This window comes from Ciconia boyciana, chromosome 26 (assembly GCF_034638445.1).
Source record: "Ciconia boyciana chromosome 26, ASM3463844v1, whole genome shotgun sequence".
Lineage (NCBI taxonomy): Eukaryota > Metazoa > Chordata > Aves > Ciconiiformes > Ciconiidae > Ciconia > Ciconia boyciana.
This window is the reverse complement of record NC_132959.1, coordinates 265,920-290,819: the sequence shown is the minus strand read 5'-3', so window position 1 is coordinate 290,819 and position 24,900 is coordinate 265,920. Positions and strand designations below refer to the sequence as shown.

General features: G+C 64.8%; 3 protein-coding genes across 3 annotated transcripts; all 3 read left to right on the top strand.

The window, feature by feature from the left end:
• Window positions 1-131: 131 nt before the first annotated feature.
• On the top strand, window positions 132-10,393 carry HCN3 (hyperpolarization activated cyclic nucleotide gated potassium channel 3). Its single transcript, XM_072846917.1, has 8 exons — window positions 132-616; window positions 3,297-3,726; window positions 3,883-4,044; window positions 4,516-4,734; window positions 5,237-5,383; window positions 5,487-5,727; window positions 6,345-6,509; window positions 7,000-10,393. Exons 1-8 carry the CDS (start codon window positions 294-296, stop codon window positions 8,142-8,144), a joined length of 2,832 nt encoding a protein of 943 aa, XP_072703018.1. The 5' UTR covers window positions 132-293; the 3' UTR covers window positions 8,145-10,393.
• A 1,973-nt stretch (window positions 10,394-12,366) lies between these two features.
• On the top strand, window positions 12,367-14,973 carry FDPS (farnesyl diphosphate synthase). Its single transcript, XM_072846604.1, has 9 exons — window positions 12,367-12,609; window positions 12,683-12,823; window positions 12,898-12,978; window positions 13,075-13,197; window positions 13,433-13,521; window positions 13,794-13,866; window positions 14,008-14,085; window positions 14,161-14,295; window positions 14,573-14,973. The coding sequence occupies exons 1-9, from the start codon at window positions 12,466-12,468 to the stop codon at window positions 14,771-14,773; spliced, it is 1,065 nt and encodes a 354-aa protein (XP_072702705.1). The 5' UTR covers window positions 12,367-12,465; the 3' UTR covers window positions 14,774-14,973.
• Window positions 14,974-15,811: 838 nt separating this feature from the next.
• RUSC1 (RUN and SH3 domain containing 1) lies at window positions 15,812-23,165 on the top strand. Its single transcript, XM_072846789.1, has 9 exons — window positions 15,812-17,618; window positions 18,439-18,540; window positions 19,166-19,242; window positions 19,407-19,581; window positions 19,712-19,817; window positions 19,917-19,963; window positions 20,237-21,260; window positions 21,623-21,751; window positions 22,459-23,165. Exons 1-9 carry the CDS (start codon window positions 16,031-16,033, stop codon window positions 22,625-22,627), a joined length of 3,417 nt encoding a protein of 1,138 aa, XP_072702890.1. The 5' UTR covers window positions 15,812-16,030; the 3' UTR covers window positions 22,628-23,165.
• The last annotated feature ends 1,735 nt before the right edge of the window (window positions 23,166-24,900 follow it).

The window sequence follows — 24,900 nt, the reverse complement described above, 5'->3', positions numbered from 1 at the left end:
GCCGCCGCCCGGGCCTCGCTGCTCGGCGCGCCGCTGCTCCAGTGCCGCCGGCGCCTCCCCGCTGGCGGCGGGGCCCGGCCGCCGCGGCCGCGCCAGGGCGTGCGCAACAGGCGGGCGCCGGCGGAGCTGCGGGCGCCGGCAAGCGAGCGCGGCCGGTGACCGAGCGGCCGGGAGCGGCAAGCGAGCGCCCGCCCGGGGCCGGGCATGTGCGGCGGGGCGGCGGGCAGGGCGCCCGGGCAAGGGCGTTTGAAGGAAACGTGAGGCGCGGCCGCGGCGGCGGCGGCGGCGGCGGCATGGACGCGGCGCCGGGCCGGAGCCCCGAGCCGCGGGAGAAGCCGCCGGTGCTGGACGGGGAGGCGGCGGGGGCACCCGCGGGGGCGGCGGGCGCGGCCCCGGCCTCGCCGGCGGCGGCGGAGCAGATCGTGGCGGAGGGCGAGGCGGCGGCGGCGGCGGCGGCGACGGGCACGTTCGTGCAGCGGCAGCTCGGGGCCATGCTGCAGCCCGCCGTGAACAAGTTCTCGCTGCGCATGTTCGGCAGCCACCGGGCCGTGGAGATCGAGCGGCAGCGGGTGAAGTCGGCCGGCGCCTGGATCATCCACCCCTACAGCGACTTCAGGTGGGACCCGGGCCCCGCGCCCGCCCCGGCCCCGGTGCCGCCGCCCCGGCCCCGGCCCCGGCCCCGGCCCCGGCCCCGGCCCCGGCCCCGCGCGGTGCCGCTGTCCGTGGTGCTGAGCGCGGCTCCGCCGCCCGGCCCGGCCCCGCCGCCGGCGACCGTCGGGGCAACAAGTGACGGGCGCCGGGGCTCCGCACCGGGCCAGGGGGACGCGGCTTCCCACCGGCCCTCCCCGGTGCCTGGGGCCGCGCTGCCCCAGCCCCAGCCCCTTCCCCCTCCTGGGGTTATCCGGACAACTTCCTTCTGCCTCGGCCCCTCCCCGGGGCCTCGGGGCTCCCGCCGGGCCGGGGGCAGCCCGGCCGAGCCGGGGACCTCCGCTGGCCCGGCTCTGGGCGTGCGAAGGAGGAGGCAGGGGCTGCCTGGCTTTGCCTCCTCGCAAAGCTTTCCCCCCCCTCCTTCTCGACGCTGTTTTTAATTTCTGCATCCAGTGAGGAGCCGCACCGTCCCCGCGGGGACGCGGGCCCCACGGGCGGCCCACAGAGCCTGCCCAGCACGGGCTCCGTCTCCACAGCCTGGGCAGCTGCTGGAGGAGGGCAGGGCACCCAGCGAGGAGCCGGGCCTGGCTCACGGTGTCACCGGGATCACAGGGAGAGCTCAGGGACGGATGATGTGGGAGGAACTGGGTGTCACGGGGATGTTGAGTCATATAGGGTGGGCTTTCTCTACGGGGGATGAAGCTGCCAGGCAGTCATCTCCCGCAGCAAGCTGTGACACGGCCGATGTCCCCAGCCTGGCGAGGCACCCTGGAGCGGGGTCGGCACTTGCTGTGGGTCCCCAGCACCCGTAGCCAGATCCCCTCGCCGCTGGGCCCCAACCTCCCACGCACGCCAGCTCCCCTGCGCTGCTCCAGCACGACACCGAGGGCTGCAAGCCCTTAGAGCCCTTTTCCCGGGGAAGGAGCCCCAAAGTTTGTGAGCCTGAGCTTGACAGGAGCGGCTTGCGCAGCCGGTGCCCTGCTCTGAAGGTGACATGAAGCGAGCTGGCAGGTGGACAGCCGGCGGGATTACGCCGGTGTTTATCACATTATGGGGATACATAAAGGCCACTGAGATCAGGGCCCCGCGCGTTCAGCCTGACACAGAGTAAAGGACAGGCCCTGCCCTAAAGAGCTTAAGCCTAAATCTGAATCAAGAGCTCCCGGTGGGTTCAGGCAGCTGCGGGGGGCAGGCGGTTTCCCCACTCAGTGCACAGCGTTTCTCGGGGTGCAGTGCGGAGGCAGTTGCTCGGCCAGGTCGGGCCCCTTCTGCCTTGGCTGGCATCTCCTTGCCTGCCCCAGCAAACCTTGGCTGTGGGCAAGGAGGTGTTAATTTGTGCGAGGCTCCTCGCCCTGGGGGAGCTCCCCGGGGAGGTGGTGCCCCCCTCTGCTCCCTGCCAGGCTCTGGTGCTCTCTTACTGAAGGAGCCTCACGTGGTGCCATGACTTCTCCTCCCTCCTCTTCCCTGCCGCCTGCAGAAAGCCGGGTGCCTGTGCTCCACCGAGGACACAGGGTACGAAACACCCACAGGCTTCTTGTCACGTGCAAAAGCCAGTTTGGATCCATGAGGCACTAAGAGTTGCCCTGAGGTCACCTTTGGAGATTTGGGTCTATACCCACAACCAGGGCTGGGGCTAATGGGGGCACCCGAAGACGGGAGCTGGACTTGCTTTTCCAGGCGCCCGTAAAGACTTTGAGTGCGGAGCCTGGGAGGCCACCAGGCCATTGCCGAGGCCGTCGCAGGTCTCGTGAAGAAAAGCGTTATGTGGGTTTGTGTGAAGATTGAAAACATCCCAGCCACATTTGCATGTGAATGGGGATGCTGAATTTCACGGTGTAACCAAACGTTAGCCAACTGCTGCCTGGGGTCTCTCGGCTTTTCTTCTGAAGCCTCTAAGCTTGCCCGCTCTCGGGAAAAGGAGGTGGATGAAGGTGTCCTGCAGGCCCTGGGCTGTGTAGCTCCTGCCCAGTGCTCACGAGCAGCCCCTTTGGCTAGGTGTTCCTCCCACCTTCCTCGTGGCGATGGCACTTGTCTGTCCTTGCTTGGCTGCTGCCTGGCTCACCCGTGCTACAATCCCGACCACCTCCCTGGCCCCCGAGTCCCTCGGTCGCCCCAGGAGCTTGATGCTCGGTTTGCATAAGCAGCAAAGCTTGTTCTAAATCCTGCTAAGCCAGCCTGCGTGGTGGCAGGGAGCCGGTGGATGACAGGGAGCTCCAGGGAGCAAAACCCACGTCCTCCCTGAGTTTTCCACAAGGCAGATGTCAAGTTTGGGGCGGGGGCATATGTGTGCATGCGCTGCCAGGCCACAAGGAGAGGGTGGAGCGACAGCCAAGCTCCTCGAGCTACAGCCCTCCTGTCCTACGCACACAGGGTGATGTTTGCTCCCCCAGACCCTTGGCCCTGCTCTGCCTCCAGAGCCGGCGCAGCATTGCTCCTCTCCGCATACATATACTTGCGTGTGTCCCAGCCAAGCAGAATGGTCTTAGTCATGTGTGTGGGCAGGCACGTGTGCGTGTGTCCTGAGCGCCTGTCTCTCTGCGTTGTGTTGTACTCTAACTTTGAACCTGGGTTTGTTTTCTAATTGCCTGTGTCCTGCCTCTCCCCACTTCTCCCTGCCCCGCTCCGTCCCCCGTGCTCCCTCCCTGCAGGTTTTACTGGGACCTCATCATGCTGCTCCTGATGGTGGGGAATTTGATCATCCTGCCTGTGGGCATCACCTTCTTCAAGGATGAGAACACCCCTCCCTGGATTGTTTTCAACGTGCTTTCGGACACTTTCTTCTTGGCTGACCTGGTGCTGAACTTCCGGACGGGCATTGTGGTGGAGGACAACACAGAGATCATCCTTGACCCTCACACCATCAAAATGAAGTACTTGAAGAGCTGGTTCCTGGTGGACTTCATCTCCTCCATCCCAGTTGACTACATCTTCCTCATCGTTGACCTGGAGACCCAGGTGGATTCTGATGTCTACAAGACAGCCCGGGCCTTGCGCATCGTCCGCTTCACCAAGATCCTCAGCCTGCTGCGCCTGCTGCGCCTCTCACGCCTCATCCGCTACATCCACCAGTGGGAGGAGGTGAGAACCCCTTGGGGGTCCAAGGCCCCTGGTCAGGGTCTCGGGCCAGGTCAGGGGTCCCTGGCTGTGGGGTACGGCTGGCTGGAGGGCAGTGGTTCAGAGGGCTGTTCTGGGAAAAAGAGTTTCTCTGTGGCTCCACTCCTGCCTCTTCCCCAGATCTTCCATATGACATACGACCTGGCCAGTGCTGTGGTGAGGATCTTCAACCTCATCGGCATGATGCTGCTGCTGTGTCACTGGGACGGCTGCCTCCAGTTCCTGGTGCCCATGCTGCAAGACTTCCCCGAGGACTGCTGGGTCTCCATCAACCACATGGTGGTGAGTGTCCTGGGCAGGGGCGATACCGGCCGTGCATCTACTAGGGGTGGAGGCTGGGGGGGAGAGGAGAGGATTTGGTTACACATCTTGTACTCTAAGGCTGGAGCTGCCTGGATCCGTGTGCTGTGGGGCACATGGGAATCTCTGCATCACCTTCGCATCTCAGCCCACCTTGGCTGCTGCTGGAGTCAGAGCAGTCAGGGGAATCCCTCGTGCCCCGCCAGGAGGGAACAGGGCAGTGGGGCTCCTGCCTCCTCCCCCCGAGCAGGGGCTGGTGCAGGCTCAGGGCTTTGCACAGTCCCCAGTCACCTCCTCCTGGAGCAGAGCTCTGCCCTTTGGGCTTGGACACATCCGAAACCTTTTCCTCCCTGGGGCTCTGGACTCCCTGGCTCTGGGGAGGGGGGACTGGAGGGTTCAGCCCAGCAACTCCTTCCGACAGACCCCCCAGCGCCACTGTTCCCTCTTCTGCAGAATGACTCCTGGGGGAAGCAGTACTCGCACGCCCTGTTCAAGGCCATGAGCCACATGCTCTGCATCGGCTACGGCCAGCAGGCGCCCGAGGGCATGACCGACGTCTGGCTCACGATGCTGAGCATGATCGTGGGGGCCACCTGCTACGCCATGTTCATCGGCCACGCCACCGCCCTCATCCAGTCACTGGACTCGTCCCGGCGCCAGTACCAGGAGAAGGTCAGCGGGGTGGGGTAGTGAGTGCCTGAGTACTGGGGGAAGACGCCCTGGCACGGGGCATCTTCCCTGTGCCAGGGCTTCCCCGGTGCTGGATTGGGTCCAGCTCCAAAACCTGCTCAGCACGGGCTGCCCTGCCCTGCAGGTTCCTGCCCCGATCTCTGCCTTTGCCACTCACCCGGGGGGTGTGGGACTGGGGTCAGGCTGCCCATGTGGATAGAGATGTGCCATTCATGATGTTGGGGTTCACCCTAGCAGTGAGGCCTCCATTCTCGCCTTTGCCCTGGGACCCTCTGCACTCTGAGTGCATGGGGGTCCTGTCCTCTGCCCTGGAGGTGGCCTTTGGGACAGGGCCCTGGAGCAGGGGTGGCTGGATCCCAGCTCCAGCAGTAGCTGCTTCTCACCGCCAAGGAGAGGGAGAGTGTTGGCCAGCAGCACCGTCAGCCTCTGGCACAGCGCAGCTTGTTTCAACGCAGCCCTGTGTGGCTCTGCCTTGTCCCCACAGTACAAGCAAGTGGAGCAGTACATGTCATTCCACAAGCTGCCTGGGGACACGCGCCAGCGGATCCACGAGTACTACGAGCACCGCTACCAGGGCAAGATGTTCGATGAGGAGAACATCCTGGGGGAGCTCAGTGAGCCGCTCAAAGAGGTACGGGCAGGCACCCCAGTGCTGATGACTTGGGGGAGGGAGGCTGGTGCTTGCTGGGGTCACGGTCAGCAATGTCACTGCTGACCTGCTCCTCACCCCACAGGAGATCATCAACTTCAACTGCCGCAACCTGGTGGCCAACATGCCCCTGTTTGCCAATGCGGACCCCAACTTTGTGACGGCCATGTTGACCAAGCTGCGCTTTGAGGTCTTCCAGCCCGGGGACTTCATCATCCGCGAGGGCACCGTGGGCAAAAAGATGTACTTCATCCAGCACGGGGTGGTCAGCATCCTCACCAAGGGCAACAAGGAGACAAAGCTGTCTGATGGCTCCTACTTTGGGGGTGAGGCTGGGCTGGGGCACCGGGAGAGCAGAGGAGAGCGAGAGCTGCTGGGGGGCAGGATCCAGGGCATCCCTGGTGTTTCTGCCTGCTGCACCCCCTGCCCATCCCCTCTTGCCCAGTGCCAAAGGCTTGGCGTCCACCTCACACTGGGCTCTGGGGCTCAGGAGTCCCCCACCCTTGTTCTTATGGGTCCAGCAGACTGAATCAGGGGGACTGGCAGGCAGAGCCCTGAATTCTGGCTGGCTTGGGCAGAGGGGGCATCCACCCACCCCACCTCTGGTCGGAGAGAAGGGTGGTTTAGAGCAGAGCACCTGAGCCAGTTCATAGGCCGCAAGCATGGGTTTGGGAGAGAAACAGGCCAGGCGACCACAGCAGCTGTGTCAGGGATGTCTCCGTGGCCCGGGGAGGGAGGAAAAGGCTGTGCCTGGCCAAGGGCATGGCTGTGGCTGGCTGAACTCCCAGGTCTGTCTCTCCCCCTGAGTCGTGCTCTGTTTCTGTGCAAGGTGTGGGATTGCCGGGCAGTCCTGTCCCCACTCTGGCTGCCATTATCTGGGGAGGCTGGTGGGAAGGGGATGGATGGCTGCGTCATCCTGACACAAAAACCCGTCTCCCTGCAGAAATCTGCCTGCTGACGCGGGGCCGGCGGACGGCCAGCGTGCGAGCTGATACCTACTGCCGCCTCTACTCCTTGTCGGTGGATAATTTCAATGAAGTGCTGGAGGAGTATCCCATGATGCGCAGGGCCTTTGAGACGGTGGCCATGGACCGGCTGGACCGCATAGGTGAGGAGCAGCCCCTGGGCCCTGCACGGCCGCCTCTGCGCCTGCTCCCAGGGCCCACGGCACCCCAGCCCCATGGGTCCCCAGCAATGAGGATGAGGGTGAGCACAGGGAAGGAGCCTGCCTCCAGGACCCCTCTCTCCTCCCAGGCAAGATACGGGCAATGCCATAGAACAGGTTTCCCAAGGGGGCTGTCACCCCCCCCCCCCCATATTTGCACTGTCTGGCATTGGCCAGCTGCTTGTCCTCACCCCCCCTCGCCTGCGGAGGACAAGCAGGACCCCAGCCCCCAGCCTAGAGCCTTTGGAGCCAGGACTCCCCTGTTTTGTCCCTGCTTCTCCCTCTGCCCCAGCCTGGACCCTCCCCAGGGTCCTGCTTCCCTTCGGCATGCTGGTGAGGTTTTAGTGTCCCTTCCCCACTGCCACCGTGCCCTCCACAGTGCCCCTGAGACCCAGCGCTCCCAGGGTCAGTGACACTGCTGCCTCCCACCCAGGGAAGAAGAACTCCATCTTGCTCCGCAAGCGAGCCGAGCACAACGCGGGGCCCATGAACAACGAGATGATCCAGCAGATCGTGAAGCACGACCAGGACATGGCCCACAACATCCAGGAACTGCAGCAGATGGCGATGGGCCGGGAGCTGAGCGGCAAGCCGGTGATCTGGGAACCGCTGGTGCACGCACCCCTGCAGACAGCCGCCGCCACCACCAACGTGGCCATTGCCTTGACTCACCAGCACAGCCTGCAGGCTCACATCTTCCTGCCACCCTCCTCCATCTCCAGCCCGCTCTCACCTGAGGCCACCCTGCTCACGAAGCAGGTGCGCAGGTCCCAGCCCAGCCTGGGGGGCTCCCGGCCCTCCTCCGTGAGCTCCCCGTCAGGGGCGCAGTCCCACCTCCAGACACCCGCCGCCGGTTCGCCTTCCTCCCCCATGGTCCAGTCCCAGGCGCCCCTGGAGAGCGGGGGCCAGAGACCAAGCCACGGGGCGCAGCCCCTGCCACACGCAGCGCAGAAGGGGGAGCTGCCAGCGGCGGCCAAGCAGCCCCCGGCCGGCTCCCAGCCCCAGCTCTCCAAGTCCCGGGGCGCCTCGGTCTCCACCTCGCTGCTGCAGCAGGCGGCAGGGGCTCCGTCCCCCAGCTCGGAGCAGGCGCTGCCGGCGGGGAGAACGCTCCACTACAGCCTGTCCCGAGCCACCGGCTCCCACATCTCTCTTCTGATGCAGCCCCAGCAGCTGGTGAAGCACAGGAGCATCCAGGGCCTGCCTGTGGGGCGGCTCACCCAGGACGTCCGGCTCCTCTCCGCCTCCCAGCCCTCCCTTCCCAATAAAGTGGCCCAGCAAGCCGATGGGAGCTCCTTGCAGCAGGGCAGGAAATCCGCGGGGAACCTGGCCCGCAGATCCTCTCCCTCGGTAGCCGGACTCCTCGCCAAGCCATGTCCAGGGATCCCAGGCCAGCCAGCACACCCGCAGCAGATGCCTTCAGGATCACTGGCTCAACCCAGCCGCTCCGTGGTGGGAGCATCCACCCCGCAGTCCCCGGTCTCCACGTCCAGGCAGGCAGCAGGTCCCTCCCGCAAGGGCTCCGTGGCCTTCAGCCCCGAGGTGGAAACGGGGAAGCCCAAACTCCCGTCCAACATGTGAGCCCCCGGCGGCACCCGTGCACAGGCGGGAGGGACTCGGGCACCCTGGCGGCACCCACAACAGGAGAGCAGAGGCGGCAGGAGAGGCAGAGCACCTGGCGAAGGCCCCCAGCCCTGGCTGCGTCGGAGGGAAGAAGAGGTGAGAGGCAGCACCCAGGGACATGGACTGGCCGCTCCAGGCATGGGGGCATAGCAGGGACAGGTGTGGGGCAACCCCAGAGCTGGCCCGGCTGGATGAGGAGGGGGCTCTGCTGACTGCCCCAAGGGGGGCACCCTGCCTGGGCTCTCCCCTCCTTGCTCCATCACTGTCTGTCCTGAGTCCTGCCCTCCTGGAGGCAGCAGGACGGGTCAGAGCCCTCGCCCAAACCCCAGCCTCCCTGGGGAGCTCAGCTCCCCACAACTGCTCCTTGGGGGCCGGGCCCTGCCGTGCTCTGCCCTTGCGCCCCACGGCCTCTCCTCGGGGCCAGGCCGGCGCCGGCGGCTCCTCCAGGCTCGTCCTCTCACAGCAGCCACCGCCACACGTCCACCTCGATCCCCAGAAAGCTCTGCCCAGCGCGTTCGCTTTTTGGGAGAGGAGGGAGAGGCAGCTCCCCGGGGCCCACTGCCGAGGGCAGAGCAAGGGGGCTGGAGCCCAGGGTGGGGTGTCCCCGGGCAGGCAGGGCGCGGGTACCCAGGGCCAGCGAGGGCCAGGTCTGCCCTGCCTGAGGCCCTGGCAGGTCCCTTGGGGCACGGTGCCAGGACCTGGGGGTCCCAGGCAGGGTGCCCCCGGTGTGACGAGTGCCAAGCGGTGGAGCTGGGGGCAGATGGGTCTCCCGCTGAGCAGCCCCCGGGTGCCTCTCCCCAGCTTGGGGGAGCATCTTCCCTTGGAGGGCTGGGTCCCCGCAGGGTTGGGATGTGCCGCCGTGCAGGGCTCTGCCCCCACACCTGGGTGCTGCGGCCTGGACCCTCGCCATGCTCTGGCAAGGGGGCAGCCGGGGGGGGACCCGGCTGGCCGTGGCTCCTGGGAGGATGCTCAGCCCGGGCTCTGCTCCCGCTCTGCCCTGCGCTGCGGTCCCGTTTCCAGACTGCCTGGAGATGCTGGTCACCAGCACCGCAGGGAGCGAAAGGGTGTCGCAAAGAGATGCCAACCCTGGGCAGCAACTGGGTGACGTGTGGGGCTGCCTCCCCTCACCCTCCTGGGTCTCCATGCGGGAGGGCAGGGGCCTGGGGTCCCCGCAGCCAACCCACATCGCCCCTCCAGAGCCAGTAGTCAGCAATGTGTGTTCGAGTCGTGGCTCTGCCGAGCAGCTGAGTGCTTACAGTGTCGCTTTGGGCCAACCGTGTTAACAGTCCTGGTTAGAGTAGTGTCCCTTCCCGACCCCGCCGCGCTGCGCAAGCTGCTTCCCACTACTGGAGTCAGGAACCATGGCTTGTAGTTGTGCTCTGGGGCTTGGCTGTCACCGAGCGGGGCCCGCTGGACCCCCGGTGCAGCGGGCGAGGGTCTTGTTCCACACGGTACTTCTCAAAGTGAGGTCTTCAGTTCTCCTCTGTTGTGTTTTGGGACGTCGGGACCAGTCCGGACCACAGCGCTACTTGGGGAGCCCAGCCTGCAGGGCACAGCAGCCCGGCAGGAATCCCATCAGCGTGTCCATCGGAGGGGATGTCCAGCACTGCCTTTTTTTCACGGACTTCAACTCCCCTTCCCCGCCCACCCCAGCGTCCTGCTCCATCCCCATGGTCCGTGTATCCCTGGCAGCCCCTCGGGAAGGGGTCTGCATCCGGGCCACGTAGTCAGACGTTCCTGGGCTGTGTTTACACTGCGTGATGTAGATGTTTTAGCGGTCATCCTAGGTGTCCCCCGCAGAGCACGTGGGCCAGCCCGGACGGCACTGAGCACGGCTCTGCTGCTGCTGGCTGCGCCGCTGGTGCACCCTCCCCATGCCGCAGCCCCGTGCCAGGAGCCAGAGCCACCCTGTGCTCCGGTCACTGCCATGGCAGACCCCTGCTGTGAGCCGTGTCAGCTCGTGGCCCCAGCGCCCCGTCCCGGCGGGGAGGCAAGAGGGGCGGCTGGAGGGGCCGGGGGTGCCAGCCGTGCACGCGCGTCTCTGCGGCGTGCGTGGGCGCAAGTCTAGCCACCAAAGACCATGATCCTTCACTCTTGCACTCACGGCAGTCGATGTACAGAGCTTGTAGTTTTCATATCGCAGAGAATTTAAAAGCGTTTTTTTATTTTTGGTCGTTGTACATAACCGATTTAAATAATAAAGAGAGATTCTGAGCTGGTCTAGGGGAGCCTCCTTCGGCGACGCCCGCCGGCACCCCCAGCACCCTGCCCGCGGGAATGGGATGGGGCGGGGGGGATGCCGCGGTCCTGCTCCTACTAAAAAGCCAGAGCCAGGAGCAGCCGGGGCATCCTCGGGTGCCCAGCGAGGGGCCTCTCCCTGGCCCCGCAGACCTGGGCCCCGCAGTGGGAGCCCAAAGGCAACAGGTCCCCTCCCGCGCACCCCGGGTGGATTAATGTTTAATCTTTGGTTATTTTCCCCTTCCATCTCCCTTCTGGTTATTAACCTGGGGGGAGGGGGAGGTTTGGTACCACCTAATTGCAGAGCAGACTCTATGGATCAACTAGATTAAATGAAGGTCACGCAGCGCGAGATGCGCTGGGGTGCCCGAGCCACAGCAGCCGGGACATCTGCGGCACACGGCCCCATGCGGTGCTGCCAGTGCACCCGGCACGGGTCTGAGGGCCCAGCTTTGCTCTGACTGCACCCCTCCTCGGCAGCTCCTGCCTCCGCACCCTGCCTCTGCACCAGCAGCACGGTGCAGGCAGGGCGTGAGCACTGGCAGCCACCCCGCCGTGCTCTGCCGGCTCTCCCCACGGCAGCCCCGCTGTGGGGCTGCATCACTGGGGCAGCCCCTGCCCGCAGAACACTGGTGGCAGCCCCACCATCAGCAAGAATTAGGCTCTGTGACACACGATGAGATCAGAGCCGATTAACGGTTTCTTTCTAATTTGATTATTTCAGATTACGCCGAAGCCAGCCTGATTAAGAGTGTGTGTAGGCTAACAGTCCCCTGCCCCAGCATCCTGCTGGAGGGCTGGGCTGCGCTGCCAGCACCCGGGCCTGGCTCTGCCCAGCCTGCGAGCCGCTCCGCAGAGCACGCTGACGCTGCCGGAAGCGAAAAGAGCATTTTCTTGGAAATACAATTCCAGCTCGTGTGTCTCACGCCCAGCCACGATTTACCCACCATCTGCAGGGCTGGGCTGCTCGGGCAGCCAACGCCGCTGGGGCTGGGGAGGAGGCGAAGGGACCTGCTGGCTCCCACTGTGTCCCAGGGCAAGGCAGAGCCCCGCTGCCTGCCCCGGAGAGGGCAGAGCCCCGTGCAGCTGCCCGCAGCCCGGCCCCAGCTCCGCAAGGGCACCCAGCTGCGGAGCGGGGCGGCTCTGCCCCAAGCCCCCGCGTTCCCGGCTGCAGCGATGGCGGGCGGGGGATTAGCAGGCAACAAGGCTGAGGTTGATTAAACCGGGGTTAGCCGAGATTAGAGGATTACGGCGGGTAAGCGGGAGATTGCCAATCAGCAGGGAGGGAGCTGCGGGGCCAGCGGTGGCGGCGGTGTCCCTCGCGACACCGCGCGGGAAGGGTGCCACCGCAGAGCTGCGCCCACCCGGCGAGTCCTCGGCCCTCGTGACGGCCACGAGGACGACGTGAAGCCAAGCCTCCCCCGGCAGCCGGGTTCTCGCCTGCACGCAAAGGTGTGCGGCACCCCCCGACACCCGCACCCCCCGACACCCGCACCGCACCCCCCGACACCCGCACCCCCCGACACCCACACCGCACCCCGACACCCGCACCCCCCGACATCCGCACCCCCCGACACCCGCACCGCACACCTGCACTGCACCCCCGTTACACTGCCCAGCGCCTCTGCACCCGCCAGCACCCCTGCACCCCACAGCTGCACCCCCAGCACCCCTGCACCCCACCCCTGCACCCCCAGCTCCCCGCCCCGCCCCCGCAGCCCTCGCTCCATTCTCCCACTCCGCCAATCGGCCGGCTGGGTCCCGCCCTCCCCGCGCTCCTACTGGCTCAGCCTCCTTGGGCTCATCCTCATACGATGGAGCGGGCCAATGAGCGCGGGCGCCCGCCGGGGCCCCCGGCTGGCTCCGCCCCCGCGCGGGGCATGCCGGGGATTGTAGTCGGGCGGTGACGAGGCGCCGGCTGCCCCCGCCGCTCCGGACTACGCGCCCCGGCGAGCCCCGCGCCCGGCGCCCGGGCGGGGCGGAGCGCCTCAAAAGGCCGCCGGGGCACCGGCGGCGGGTGCGGGCCGCGCTCTCGGTCACCATGAGCGGCAGCGGGGCGAAGGGGGCGGCGGCCGCCGCCGAGCGGGAGGAGTTCGTGGGCTTCTTCCCGCAGATCGTCCGCGACCTGACGGAGGGCGGCCTCGGGCACCCGGAGGTGGGCGACGCCGTGGCCCGGCTGAAGGAGGTGAGGAAGGCCCGGGGGGCCGGGGCCTCGGCGGGCCCGGGGCTGCCCGCTGCCCGCTCCTCTCTGCCCGCAGGTGCTGGAGTACAACGCGCCGGGCGGGAAGTGCAACCGCGGGCTGACGGTGCTGGCCGCCTTCCGGGAGCTGGCGAGCCCCGGGCAGCAGGACCCGGAGAGCCTCCGGTGCGCCCTGGCCGTGGGCTGGTGCATCGAGCTGGTGAGAGCCGGGCCGGGGGGCGGCCGGGGGCCCCCGTGGGGACGCCCCACGTCCCCTAACGCAGCCTCTCGCAGTTCCAAGCGTTTTTCCTGGTGGCTGACGACATCATGGACGCGTCCCTCACCCGCCGGGGGCAGCTCTGCTGGTACAAGAAGGTGAGAGCGTTCGGGAGGCCCCTGTCCGCGGGGGGAGCGCAGGGGGTCCTGTGGGGCCAAGGTGTTTTGTGACACCCCCTTGCCCTCCTGGTGCAGGAGGGGGTCGGTCTGGACGCCATCAACGATGCCTTCCTCCTCGAGTCATCTGTCTACAGGCTGCTGAAGAAGTACTGCGGGGAGCGCCCCTACTACCTGCACTTGCTGGAGCTCTTCTTGCAGGTGAGCCTGGCCCCTGCATCCCCCTCCCACAGACTTACCTCGGGTCTGGGCCGTTTCTGGATGTTCGACGGCACGTGGATCTCGGACTGCTCTTTAAGTTCCTGGGCATCCTGCCAGACGCGCACCCTTCCTTCGGACTCGGCGAGGAGCCGACATGGGGCTTGGGTTTGGGGCTTTCACTGTGCTGCGGGGGTCCCGGGGGGCTGCATGAATAAATCCTTTCTTTCCTCTGCAGACTGCCTACCAGACTGAGCTCGGGCAGATGCTGGACCTCATCACTGCTCCTGTTTCCCAGGTGGATTTGAATCGCTTCAGTGAGCAGAGGTAAAGAGATGGAAGGGGACAGAGATGCCAGCCCAGCTGTGGCAGGGTGGCTCTGCTTGCTCTCCCTTCCAGACCGTAAGAGAGACAGCTGGCTTGCTGAAATGCTGCTGTCACCTACCAGGCTTTGGGGAGCAAGTCTTGCTCGCACTGTCAGAGCTTGGGAGCTGGTTCGGAGGGAGATGCTGCTCTTCTCCTGCTGGCCCCGCTCTGCAGAGCCCTGGTGGGAGGGGAAGGCCTGGGCTTTGTCACTGAGCGTGGCTCCTCTGCCGCAGGTATAAGGCAATTGTCAAGTACAAGACGGCGTTCTACTCCTTCTACCTGCCTGTGGCCGCTGCCATGTACATGGTGAGTTTTATGGAAACAGTCTCGGGAAGGGCCTAACCCTCGTGCGAGGCTGTCGAGGAGGGTGGGGGGTTGGGAGATGGGAGGAGTAAGGGTGGGAGGCAGGCACTGGAAGGCTTTATTCCTTTTTTCCCCCCCTCTTAGACTGGTATCGACAGTAAGGAGGAGCATGACAATGCCAAGGCGATCTTGCTGGAGATGGGCGAATTCTTTCAGATCCAGGTAGGAGGTGGCTCCCCGTCCCTCAGTGCTTGTAGGACGCTGGTTGTGCGCTCACGTGTTTCCATCTTTGTGCAGGATGATTACCTGGACTGCTTCGGGGACCCGGAGCTGACGGGGAAGGTTGGCACTGATATCCAGGACAATAAGTGCAGCTGGCTGGTGGTGGAGTGTCTGCGTCGGGTCACGCCAGACCAGAGGCAGATCCTGGAGGTAACACCACCAAGCTGACAGAAACCCCCTGAAGAGGGGGGAGAGGTGGCGTGGACTCCCTCCCCGAGGACATGGTGTAGAGGGAGCGTAGTGTCGTAACGTACGCCTGAAAAGCCCCGTGCCACCCTGCGTAGCTGCACTGTGCCGCTGCCTGGCTGGGAGAAGGGTTGGTTGTTGCGGGGAGAACAAGAGGTGACTCCTGCCACGCTTTGAGCGAGTGGCTAGGCCAGCGGCCGTGAGCTGGACCTCGGCCTGACTTGTTCTGGTGTTTTCTCAGGAGAACTATGGCTGTAAGGAGCCCGAGAAGGTGGCAAAGGTGAAGGAGCTTTATGAGACTCTGGGCATGAGGGCTGCTTTTCAGGAGTACGAGGAGAGCAGCTATCAGCGCCTGCAGGAACTGATCGAAAAGCACGCCAACCGCCTCCCCAAGGAGATCTTTCTTGGCCTAGCGCGGAAGATTTACAAGCGGCAGAAGTGATGGTGGGCCTGGCTGTGGACTGCTTCGTCTTTGCCGAGGGGCCCTGGCAGGGTTCTCCCCCCGGCCGTGGCTGCCTAGAGCTGCTCCCTGCCGCGCCCGCCAGCGGCTCTCCCGCCCTGGCTGGGCCCGGGGGCCCCTCGGGGGCGCGGTGGGGCTGCGGGGGGTCGCAGATCATCAATAAACATAACTTATTGCGGCTGCGTCGCTGCCTGCTGTTGGCTGGAGACGGGGCTGGGCCGGGGCGGGGGCTGCCGGCACCTCCGCCGCTGGGGGGGCGGTCCCGGAGCGCCGCCCCCGCCGGTCCCGGGCGGGCGGGTCCCGGGCGGGGCGGGGCCGGGGCTCCGCCCTCCCGCCAGCCGCATTCGCCGCCGCAGCGCGACGAGGTGAGCGGGGCCGGGGCCGGGCGGGGGGCGCCGGGGGGGCTCCGCGGGGGCACGGCTGGCCCCGGGCGGCCGCAGCGGGGAGGGGAAGGGGCGGCTGCACCCCGGCAGCGGCGCTCCCGCCCCGGGGCCGGTGGATGCTCGGGGCCGGGTCGGAGCCGTCTGCCCGAGGCCGCCCGCGGTCCGAGCCGCCCCGTCCCCTGCCCGAGGCCGCCGGGGGCTGCCCGGGGCCGGAGCTCTCCCCTGGGCAGGGACGGGCCGAGCGCTGCGGCAGGCTGCAGCAGCTGCCATGTCTCGCTGCCAGGTCTGCGGCGTCTTTCTGCGGCCGGGCCGGGGCCGGGCGTCTCCTCGCCCGTGGCTTTGGCCGTGCCCTGGGCTGAGGGCGCCGGCAGTGCCACGCTCCCTGGGCCGGGAGCTCCCTGGCTGAGGTCTCCAAGGGCGTTTTCTCCTTGACGGCATCTGTGAGATGCTCCCGACCGCCGAGACCCGGCAGAGGGATTCGGCCCTGCTGCTGCAGACGCCTGGAACGGCCAGAGCATCCTCAGACCACGCTGAGGTCGTGCTCTAGGGATCGCCTGGCTGGACGGGCCCGAGCTCAGTGGGGAGCCGTGGGGCAGGCCCTCTCCGCTGGGCATGTTCCCATCTCTGAACCCACAGGCCCTCGTGCCATCCCCTTCAGCCGGCCCTTCCCTGCTCGGTGGCTGCTGCAAGGTCACCACCTTCCCTCTCTCCCTGTCCATCCCTCTCCAGGTTTGTGCTGCCGCGTTCTCCCCTGCTGACTGAAAGGGCGTTTGATGTTTGTGGGGAGCTGGATGGTCTGAAGAGAGGAGCTGTGGGGCTCTCCGAGGAGCCTTGGCACTACCAGTGAGGCAGCATCATGCTGGCTCCGAAGAAGGGCCTGCTGTGCAACCTCAACCACATCCATCTGCAGCACATCTCCCTGGGGCTGCACCTCTCCCGGCACCCGGAGCTCCAAGAGACATCTGCCTCCATGGGTGGAGGAGACCAGACCGGCTGCAGCAACTGCCCCGAGAACTGTGAGCAAGTGGATGCCAATTCCAACAATCCCTCCTTGAAATGCCGGTGTTGTGAGTCCCACACTCAGCAGCCGGTGACGCTGGGTCTCCAGAACCAGGCAGCTCAAGAGGATTTCCCCTGCCTGCATGCTGGGGAGGAGGTGGCTTCCCCTTGTGATCCCCCTTGTGATCTGGCTTCCTCCTCCTCCTCCTCCTCTGTCAGTAGCTGCTCGGATTTCAGCTTGGATGACTCCCCGGTCTCCGTGTACTGCAAGGGGTTCTCCAGAGAAGAGTCCCAATCCCTTGAAAATCAGCCCAACATCATTCCCATAGAAGATGCCCAGGACGGCCAGTCGTTGGCTGACCAGCGGAGGACATGTGATGGAAGAGACGCCAACCTCAACCCCCCTGCACTCCAGAGATCGGACGCCCTGGCTGGAGAGAGCCCGGACAGCCTCTGCAGCAGCACCTCGCTTGACTCCCAGTGTGATGAGACCTCTCCCAGTGCGGCAGCACAGGAGACCACCAGCATCTGCGCCAACCTAGACTCTAACTGCAACTCCCTCCCCAACCCTGATGCTGCACCTCCGGCACTGCCTGTGCCAGGACGGTGGGATCCCGGTCTCAGCAGTGCTCCTGAGCCGCGGCCCCGGGCTGGCAGCGTCCCCCCGCCCGTGCCCCCCCGACCCCGGAGACGACTGCAGGTTCTCAATGCGCACAGAGCAGAGCAGCCGCTCCTGCCCGTGCAGCTGGCGGAGTCGGAGCCCAGCTCGGGTGACCTTTGCAGAGACGTGGGCAAGAAGACCATCACGTCCTTCCATGAGCTTGCCCAGAAGAGGAAGAGGAATGCTGCTGGGCCTGCTCTTGCCCAGGCCAGGGCTGACCGGAGTGACTGGCTGATCGTATTCTCACCTGACACAGAGCTGCCGCCCCCCAGTGAGCTCCTCTCCAGCGTCGCGGGCCAGGAGCCCGCCCGGCCCCAGCTCCAGCACGACTGGCCAGCGAAACCGCCCAGCTCCAGGCAGAGAGAGGTGACCACATTCAAGGAGCTGCGGTACCGCAGTGCCTCCAACAAGCCCAAGGGCCAGCCAGCCAGCGAGCGGGCAGAGCCGGTGGCATCTCAGCACCCATCTGCACCCCTTGAGGTGGCCATAGGCAGCGACGGCTCAGGCTGGATGCCACCTGTGCCTCTGGGTGGACACTTGCTGTCACCTATGGAAAGCCACCAGCTGAAGAGGAGGAGATCCCGACCGGGACTGCAGCCCATTGCGGAGGGACAGCCGGGGGACGCAGAGGAAGGGGGGCTGCCAGCACGAAGCTGCCTCCCAGGAGAGAAGGGGCCGGGCTCTGGTTGTGATAAAGACGCCCTGGTTCGGAGGCTCGGGGGACCTGGTGGGGACCCCTGGGTGCCAGGGACAGTCATGAGAGGAGACAAGACCTGCAAGGAGGGTAAGAGTTTGGGTCCCCTCTTCTGGGCTGGGTGCAGGGGTGTCACCCTTTAGGGGACTGAGCAGGGCAAGGGGGAGCTGCAGGCTCCGGCGCAGCGGCCATGTCTGGGGCGGCAGGACTTGGAGGTGGTGGGTGCGTGTCGCAGCCGCACGCCCCGCTGGCCTGCTCCTCGCTAGCTGGTACGAATGGTTCCTGTGCCCCTCGGTGCCGGGCAGGGCCGAGGGGCCGCTGCTGCCCCCCGCTTCTTGCGTGCAGGGGTTTCCCCTCCGCATCTCCGGCCGTGCTCGGGGGGACACAAGGCCCGGGAGGTGCCCGGGGCTGCGGCCCGCGGGGCCGCCCCGGCCTTTCCCGGCTGCCTGGGACCGGGCTGGCCCCGCCGAGGCGGCACCTCCTCCCCCGCCCTGCCGCCGCCGCCCTGCTCACGGGCTCCCTCCGGGCCCTTCCTCTTCCCCGTCCTTCCCCGCCGCCCGGCCCGCGGGGACAGGCCCTGGGCGGGCAGCGGGGCCCAGCCCGGCCCGGCCCGGCCCGCCCCGCTCCGCTCCGCCCGCCGCCCTTCGCCCCGCCGCGGCCTCCGGCTCCATGGGCGAGCGCGACCCGGCTGGCCCCGGCCGCGGCCCCGGCGCCGCCCGCGGTGAGTGAGGCCGGGGCGGCGGTTGCGGGGCTGGGCCTGCCCCGGCAGCAGCGCTCGGGCCCCGCGGGCAGCCCCGGGCCGCGCTCCCCGCCCGGCCCCGCCGCCCCCGGCAGCGCCCAGCCGGCGGCGGGGGAGCCCGGCCGAGGCCCCCGCGGGCTGCGCCTGATCCCGCCGCCCCGCTCTCTCCAGCCAGGCCCTCGCCGTCCGCCGCTGGAGCCGCCCCGGGCGCAGCCCGGCCTGGCGGGGGGAGCACGGAGGGAGCCCGCCGCCCCCGGGGAGAGCAGAAGAAAGGTAACGGCCCCACGGTGCCGGCCCCACCGCCACGCCCGCGGCTGAACGGCCGCTGAGCCGGGGCCGTTTCCCCGCCGAGCGGGGCCGCGGGAGATGGCGGGGGTGGGACAGAGCCGGGGCGGGGGGACGGAGACCCCCGGGCCGGGGGAGGTGGGAGGGGCTCGGCTCAGAGGCGGGGCCGGGGGGGGCCGGGGCAGGGGCAGGCAGGGGCAGGCAGGGCTGCCTGCGCGGGGCCCAGCCCTGCCCGCCTCTCGGCAGATGGTGCTGTCGAGCCGGAGAGCGGGGCTGGGGCTGCCCCGGCACCTTGCGAACCCCTGGAGGGTCTCCTGCCCACGCCTCCCTGCTGGCCTCGTCCCCTTGGAGACGGCGGGTCCTTCATCCCTGCACCCGAGAGCTACGGGTTCCCGTGGCCACAGCCTGGGCTGCTCCCTTGCCCCGGGCCTTCCTGGTGCCTGCCCGCTCCTCCCCGGCTCCTCCAGGCCTCGGCGTCCAGAGCTGCTTCTCGCTGCAGCCGTGGCCGGTGCGGTGCCAGCCAGCCCCAGCCAGCCGCACGGTGCCGATGGGCTGCGGTGGCGGTGGGGGTCGGGGGGGCCGCGTTGACGTCCTCCTTTCCGTTGTCTGGCAGCCCTGCTGATCGCCGTCAGCACCGCCGTGGATAAGATTATCGCCCACTTCAGCACCGCGCGGAACCTGGTGCAGAAGGTGAGGGGCTGGGCGGGCTGGGGTGGGCAGGAGGGAGGGCAGGCCGCGCAGGCTTTGGGCAGGAGGGGCTTTGGGAGCTCCAGGGGGAGGATCCCGCCATCCCTCCCTGCAGGCTCAGGGTTAGGTGCTGCCGTTCCCCTCCCTTTTGTGCCTCCCTGCTTCAGGCCCAGCTGGGAGACAGCCGGCTCAGCCCAGATGTGGGTTACCTGCTGCTGCACACCCTCTGCCCTGCGCTCTATGCCTTGGTGGAGGACGGGCTGAAGCCATTCCAGAAGGATGTTATCACAGGCCAGAGGAAAAATTCCCCCTGGAGCGTGGTGGAAGCCTCCGTGAAGACAGGTTGGTGTGAGGAACGTGCTCCTGGAGATGTTGGGATCAGTATCTCAAGGCGCCTGGAGCCCTTTTCCAGCCCGGGCTGGGGGAGGATGTGCTCCCAGAGCAGTGACTGTCCGGGTTGTGCATTCCACAGGCCCCAACACCCGCTCTCTCCACTCCCTGTGCTGGCACGTGGCCGGGCTGGCCCCTCTCAACAGCACCAGACAAAAATTTCATGCCTTTATCCTCGGCCTTTTGAAGTGAGTATTGGCCCTTGATGGCCCAGGCTGTCCTTGCTGTGATGGCAGGTTGGAGCAGAGTCCCAAGAGCTCTAACTGGGTTCTCTTTGTCTTGTTTAGCATTAAGCAGCTGGAGCTGTGGATCTCTCACCTGCAGAAGAGCCCAGGTAAGGACACAGTGCCCAGAAGCTCCCCACCCAAGTCCTCTCCTACTTGCCAGGGTGATAATCCCATACCCGTTCCACCCGCAATGCTTGGCTGGGCTTTCCGTAGTGGACAAGGGCATTGTTCTCTGTGGCTGTTGTACTGGATGAGGGCAGGCAGGCAGGCAATTTGGAGCATCATTTGGACCTGCTAGGGTGGACCAGCTGGCCCTGGGAGGGCTTTGTGGGCAAGGGCAGGGCATTTTGCTGCTGTTCAGTGCTATCCATATCTTGTAGGTGTCATCTCCGTGTTGTATTCACCCATGGCCTTCTTTGCCCTGAGTCAAGGCCCTCTTCCCCACCTCGCTGATGAACTGCTGCTGCTCATCCAGCCCCTCTCAGTGCTGACTTTCCACCTTGACTTGCTCTTTGAACACCACCACCTCTCCGTGGATGTAAGACCCTTGTCCCGTCGGCTGGAGTCACCCCTGTCTCCTGCCCATCACGCCGCTCAGGCTCGGGGGGCTGTGCAGCCTTCTCTGGAGGGCCAAAGCAGTGCTGCAGGGGCAAGCCTGGAAGACGAGCTCCCACCCGATACTCTGGGGAGGGCAGCCGGTGCAGAGGACAGCACAAGGTCCCAGTCCCAGGCAGCTGTGCACGGGCTGGTCCCTGGCCCCCAGGTGGGGGCTGCCCTGCAGCAGACCTTCCAGCACGTGCTGCGATGGGGTGACCAGCTCAGTCGCACTTTCCTGGGAGCTGACAGCTCCCCGGAGACCCACAGGCCCGAGGCAGGCCCTCGGGACACCGGGGCTGGCCTCAGTAGCTGGTGGGGCCAGCTGAGCCAGGCCTCCAGGATTTACGCTGCTCCTAGCAAGGAGAAATTCCCTTTCGTCTGGTGGACAAAGCTGCGGATGGCTGCAGGGGATTCCAGCCCCGGCCAGGCTGCGCGAGCCCACATATCTGTGCATGAGCCTGGAGGCACGGAGCTGCAGCTCCTTCAGACCAAAACTGTCCCTGAACTCTCCAGTCCAAAGCCCAGCAGCAGTGCTGACACCTCTGGGACCTCTTCCCCTGAAGACCTCATCCTGCCTGCTGGAGCTGGAGCACCCACCAAGCCAGATGATCCTGCTGCTGGAGAGAAACTCTTGGCTGCTTCCCCAGAGCCTCGTGCGAATAGGAACCGGGCAGCCCCTTCCGACCCAGAGGCTGGTGGTCCTCCTGGCCCTAACAAGGGCAGCTGGCTGGGCCGGCTCTTTGGAGCCACCAGCCCCTCTGCCAGGAGCTTCCCTCCCAGTTCTGACACCATCTCAGCTAGGTCCAGGTAAGACCCCGCTTGGGCAGGCAAGGTGGGGGAAGTGGCATGTGCTGAGGAAGGGTTTTTCTCCCAGGCAGTGTACGGAGAGCACACCATAGGGCTCGCTGGCCTCGCGGGGTGTCTTGCACTGCCTGTTATCCAGGTTGTGGTCCCGGGCTGTTGCGCTGTGCCGGGGGATTGGCACGTGGCCCACGTGCTGCCGCCATCACATTGCCTCAGTCCTTTAGAGTGGCAGGAGCTCACGGCGGAGGCTCAGTGGTGCTTGATAGAGCCCTTGTCAGCTCCCAGATCGCCAGAATAGTTTTCTGAGCAGGATGAGTGGGAAAAGGCTTCCCAGACAGCTTGTGGCTTCCTTTGCTTTGTGGCAGGAGACCCTCTAGCTGGCTGTCCCCCAGTGCGCGTGTCCTGGCCGTGGTGGTGAAGGGGCTGGCGTCTGAGAAGACCTGTGATCAAGAACAGCCAGAGAGGAACATGTCCGACATGCCCCAGACCCACAGGTGATGCAGGGCACCGTCGTGTTTGGGGCTGGAAAGGTGGTGGTGGATTTTGGGGGGGGCGGGGCAGGGGCTGTTTCCAGGCATAGCCCGGGTATCCTACACGCCTTTCTAGGGAAAGGCTTACACCACTCCTTGTTGCCACCTTGCACCTTAACTGCTCCCCCGGGGATTCCCCTCCTGCTCCTGCTGAGCTTTGGGTGAACCTGTGTGTCTGTCTAGCTGTGATCAGTTGTTTTTCCCAGACATTTTTTGGGGGAATAGCAGCTTGTTTGGACCAACTGTGTGGCAGCTCTGACCAAATTGAGGCAGGTCAGAAAAGCCGTAGTGGTCCTTCTGTGCAGCATCTGTCCAAGGGAGTGAGTGGCCGTGGGGCGAGTGGCCGTCCCACACCACATTCGGCCGTCTCCCTCCTCCCCAGCCCTCGCTGGCCCTGACCTAGATCTCCCCGCCACGTCTGCACAAGCGCTGCTCATGCTCTGCTGCTGCTGCTCTGAGGGTCTGCTTGGCAGGACGGTTTTGTGATGTGGCTTCTCGCTCAAGTCAGACGGCATCTCTGCCTGGGGGGGGTGAGGTGTGGGGGGGGTGTGTGTGTGCGTCACTGGCTCCACACCTGAGCGTCAAAACCTCTCCAGAGTCCTGTGGGAGCTGCTCTCAGTGGTACCTGGGGTCCCTGGGGAGATGAATCCCTGATGGCGTTTGTTGTGCAGGGCAGTTCGGGCGCTGTGTGACCACACAGGCACCGCCGACGGTCACCTGAGCTTCCAAAAAGGGGACATCCTGCAGCTGCTCTCCACCGTGGATGAAGACTGGATCCACTGCTGCCATGGAAACAGCACTGGCCTAGTTCCTGTCGGCTACACATCCCTAATTTTGTGAGGAGGCGGAGGAGACCTGAGGAAGCGGCTGAGCTTGCCAAAGCAGGTGCCACCTCCGGGAAGGACCGTCTCCTGACACGTCTTCACCACCTTCGGGGCTCCATCACCTTCAGGCCTGGCAGTTCTGCAGGGAACCCTGCCCTGGCGCCCGTTGCTGCTGCTCGTTCGCATGACGTTACAGTCTGCCGTGGGTGCGTCCCATGAGCCGCTGCTGAGCGTGTCCCCGCAGATCTGCTGGCACTTCACTGTGGCCCCCATTTGGGACCTGCTCTCGCTCATGTTTCCTCAGCCGCTGCCCATGCCTGTGCCAGGGGAGGGAAGGACCCTGTCCCTGTGCGGTACTCACAGTCCTGTATGTCGTCTCTGTGCCGTCGTGTCCTGCCACCGCTGCCACCTCCACGTGCCCTGCTTTGCCCCGTGGCTGGGGCTGGTGGCCCAGGCCACTGATGCGCAGTCCCAGCACTCTAAATAGTTGTAACCACAGGAACGAGCTTATTCCAGGGGGAAAAAAGCTGGAAATAAAGGTTGTGACTCACGTGTCCACATGTGTGACTGGATCATTGTGGGTGGGGGGCTGGAAGTGGCCACATGGCCCATCCCTGCATGGGTAGCCCGGGCTGGTGCTGGGTCTTCAGTGAGTAAACGCTCTTGCAGGCGAAGCCAGCACGGGCCAGGGCTGTGCTGCTGCTCAGCATACCAACGTCAGATGTCAACCACAGAGCCCAGTACGGCGTCATGCCATGGCAGAAATTGTCCAGTCTCCTACACAGTGTAGGAAGAGGCAGCTGCAGCCATCCAGAGCCAGAAATAACCCTGGAAAAGCGTGCATCGCTCTGGCTGGCTGATAACCAGCCCCACAGATGGAAGCTGCACAGCACTGGTAAAGGTAGACGTTGGTTTGTTTATTTATTTGTTTATTAATTTAATCTTTTTATTGAGTCACTGGATTTCAGTAGGGGCTGGATGGCTTTTAATTTTTTTCCAAGTTTTTCTCATTGCTTGTGATTTCATACCAAACTACTTACATTTTTTGCACTGGGCCCCCCCAGTACGAGAGACGTGGACGTACTGGAGAGCATCCAGCGAAGGAGCACAAGGCAACAGCAGCTTGCCTTAGGGCACCTTCTGGGCCAGTGCTCTCTCATGTGGACCAAGAACCACATTTCATCCTTCCACTTTCCACTGTTTCAGTGGCAAAGGAGACCATGCTTCAGCCAAGGGGCTGTGTTCTGCTTCGAGGATAAAGCCATTCTCTTTTTATTCTGTTCTCATTTTCATTTCTCTCTCTGGAATTTTTACTCTCAGACAAGGGACATTATATCTTAATTGGAATGTTATTTGGCTTGCCTTAAGTAGGTTTGATTGAATTCCACAGCTGCCTCTGGACTTCAAAATGGGGTCAAGCCAGCAGGAGATGAATCCAGGTACTTTTTCAACTATTTTTTTAATAAAAAAGCACTACAATCCTTGGCGTGGTGTCTCTAGTTTAAAAGGAAGACAAGTGTATGAGTCAAGCATGGCATTTTGATGACCACAGAGATTCAGGCTAGGGAACAGAAAAAGAAAAATCACGTTACATTAAAGGAGGGTCATCAATAAGCTATTTCATTCCTGAGTAATGCAAATAGTTACCAAACGTATTCCCAGAAACCACTTTTGAACCAGAGGAAGTGTAAACCCTAAAGGATTTGTAAGGACCGTATCTCATCAGTGCCAACCTTGACAGAGGGTACCCGAGGCAACATGAAGTTGACGGAGCCTTAGAAAGACTGGTTTGAAGGGACACAAAGTTCTCAATTTCTGTCTTCCTCAATGTCCTGCTGCGTGCCAAGAAGCTCAGGGCAGGATGATGGTACGGGACTGGGCTGACAGCTCCTCACACCTCCAAACACCTCTCAGCCGTTCTAGCTTACCCGGCGTTTTGGTAAGGGAGGGGAACACGCCCCACAGCGCAAGTCATTTGTCTGACATGACTCTGGTCTACTACTAGCGGTGTAAGTGCTCTGCCACCACAGTAACGATGTTGACAGAACCAAAGCTGCTGTCTATGCAGGCACCGTCTCTAGGTACCAGGCGCTGACATTCTGGGAATAGGAACTAAACTGGTAGATTTAATGGTTCATGTACCGACCTGCCATTACACACGATCACGGTTACACCGACTCTGACTACCAGTGAATGCCTGCGCTGATGCTCCTGTCTCTCTGTACGCACGCTGCCATCATCCCTCCTGCCAAGGTCTGACCAGGAGAACCATCAGCACCAAATTATATC

What these genes read in the sequence shown, in the direction of transcription:
- HCN3 (XM_072846917.1), top strand. Translation starts at nt 294, where the DNA reads ATGGACGCGGCGCCGGGCCGGAGCCCCGAGCCGCGGGAGAAGCCGCCG. An exon ending in ACATCCACCAGTGGGAGGAG is followed by an intron (nt 3,727 to 3,882) that starts GTGAGAACCCCT and finishes CCTCTTCCCCAG; the next exon opens with ATCTTCCATATGACATACGA. An exon ending in TGATGGCTCCTACTTTGGGG is followed by an intron (nt 5,728 to 6,344) that starts GTGAGGCTGGGC and finishes GTCTCCCTGCAG; the next exon opens with AAATCTGCCTGCTGACGCGG.
- FDPS (XM_072846604.1), top strand. Translation starts at nt 12,466, where the DNA reads ATGAGCGGCAGCGGGGCGAAGGGGGCGGCGGCCGCCGCCGAGCGGGAG. An exon ending in TGGGCTGGTGCATCGAGCTG is followed by an intron (nt 12,824 to 12,897) that starts GTGAGAGCCGGG and finishes AGCCTCTCGCAG; the next exon opens with TTCCAAGCGTTTTTCCTGGT. An exon ending in AATCGCTTCAGTGAGCAGAG is followed by an intron (nt 13,522 to 13,793) that starts GTAAAGAGATGG and finishes CCTCTGCCGCAG; the next exon opens with GTATAAGGCAATTGTCAAGT.
- RUSC1 (XM_072846789.1), top strand. Translation starts at nt 16,031, where the DNA reads ATGCTGGCTCCGAAGAAGGGCCTGCTGTGCAACCTCAACCACATCCAT. An exon ending in GGAAGCCTCCGTGAAGACAG is followed by an intron (nt 19,582 to 19,711) that starts GTTGGTGTGAGG and finishes TGCATTCCACAG; the next exon opens with GCCCCAACACCCGCTCTCTC. An exon ending in TTTATCCTCGGCCTTTTGAA is followed by an intron (nt 19,818 to 19,916) that starts GTGAGTATTGGC and finishes TGTCTTGTTTAG; the next exon opens with CATTAAGCAGCTGGAGCTGT.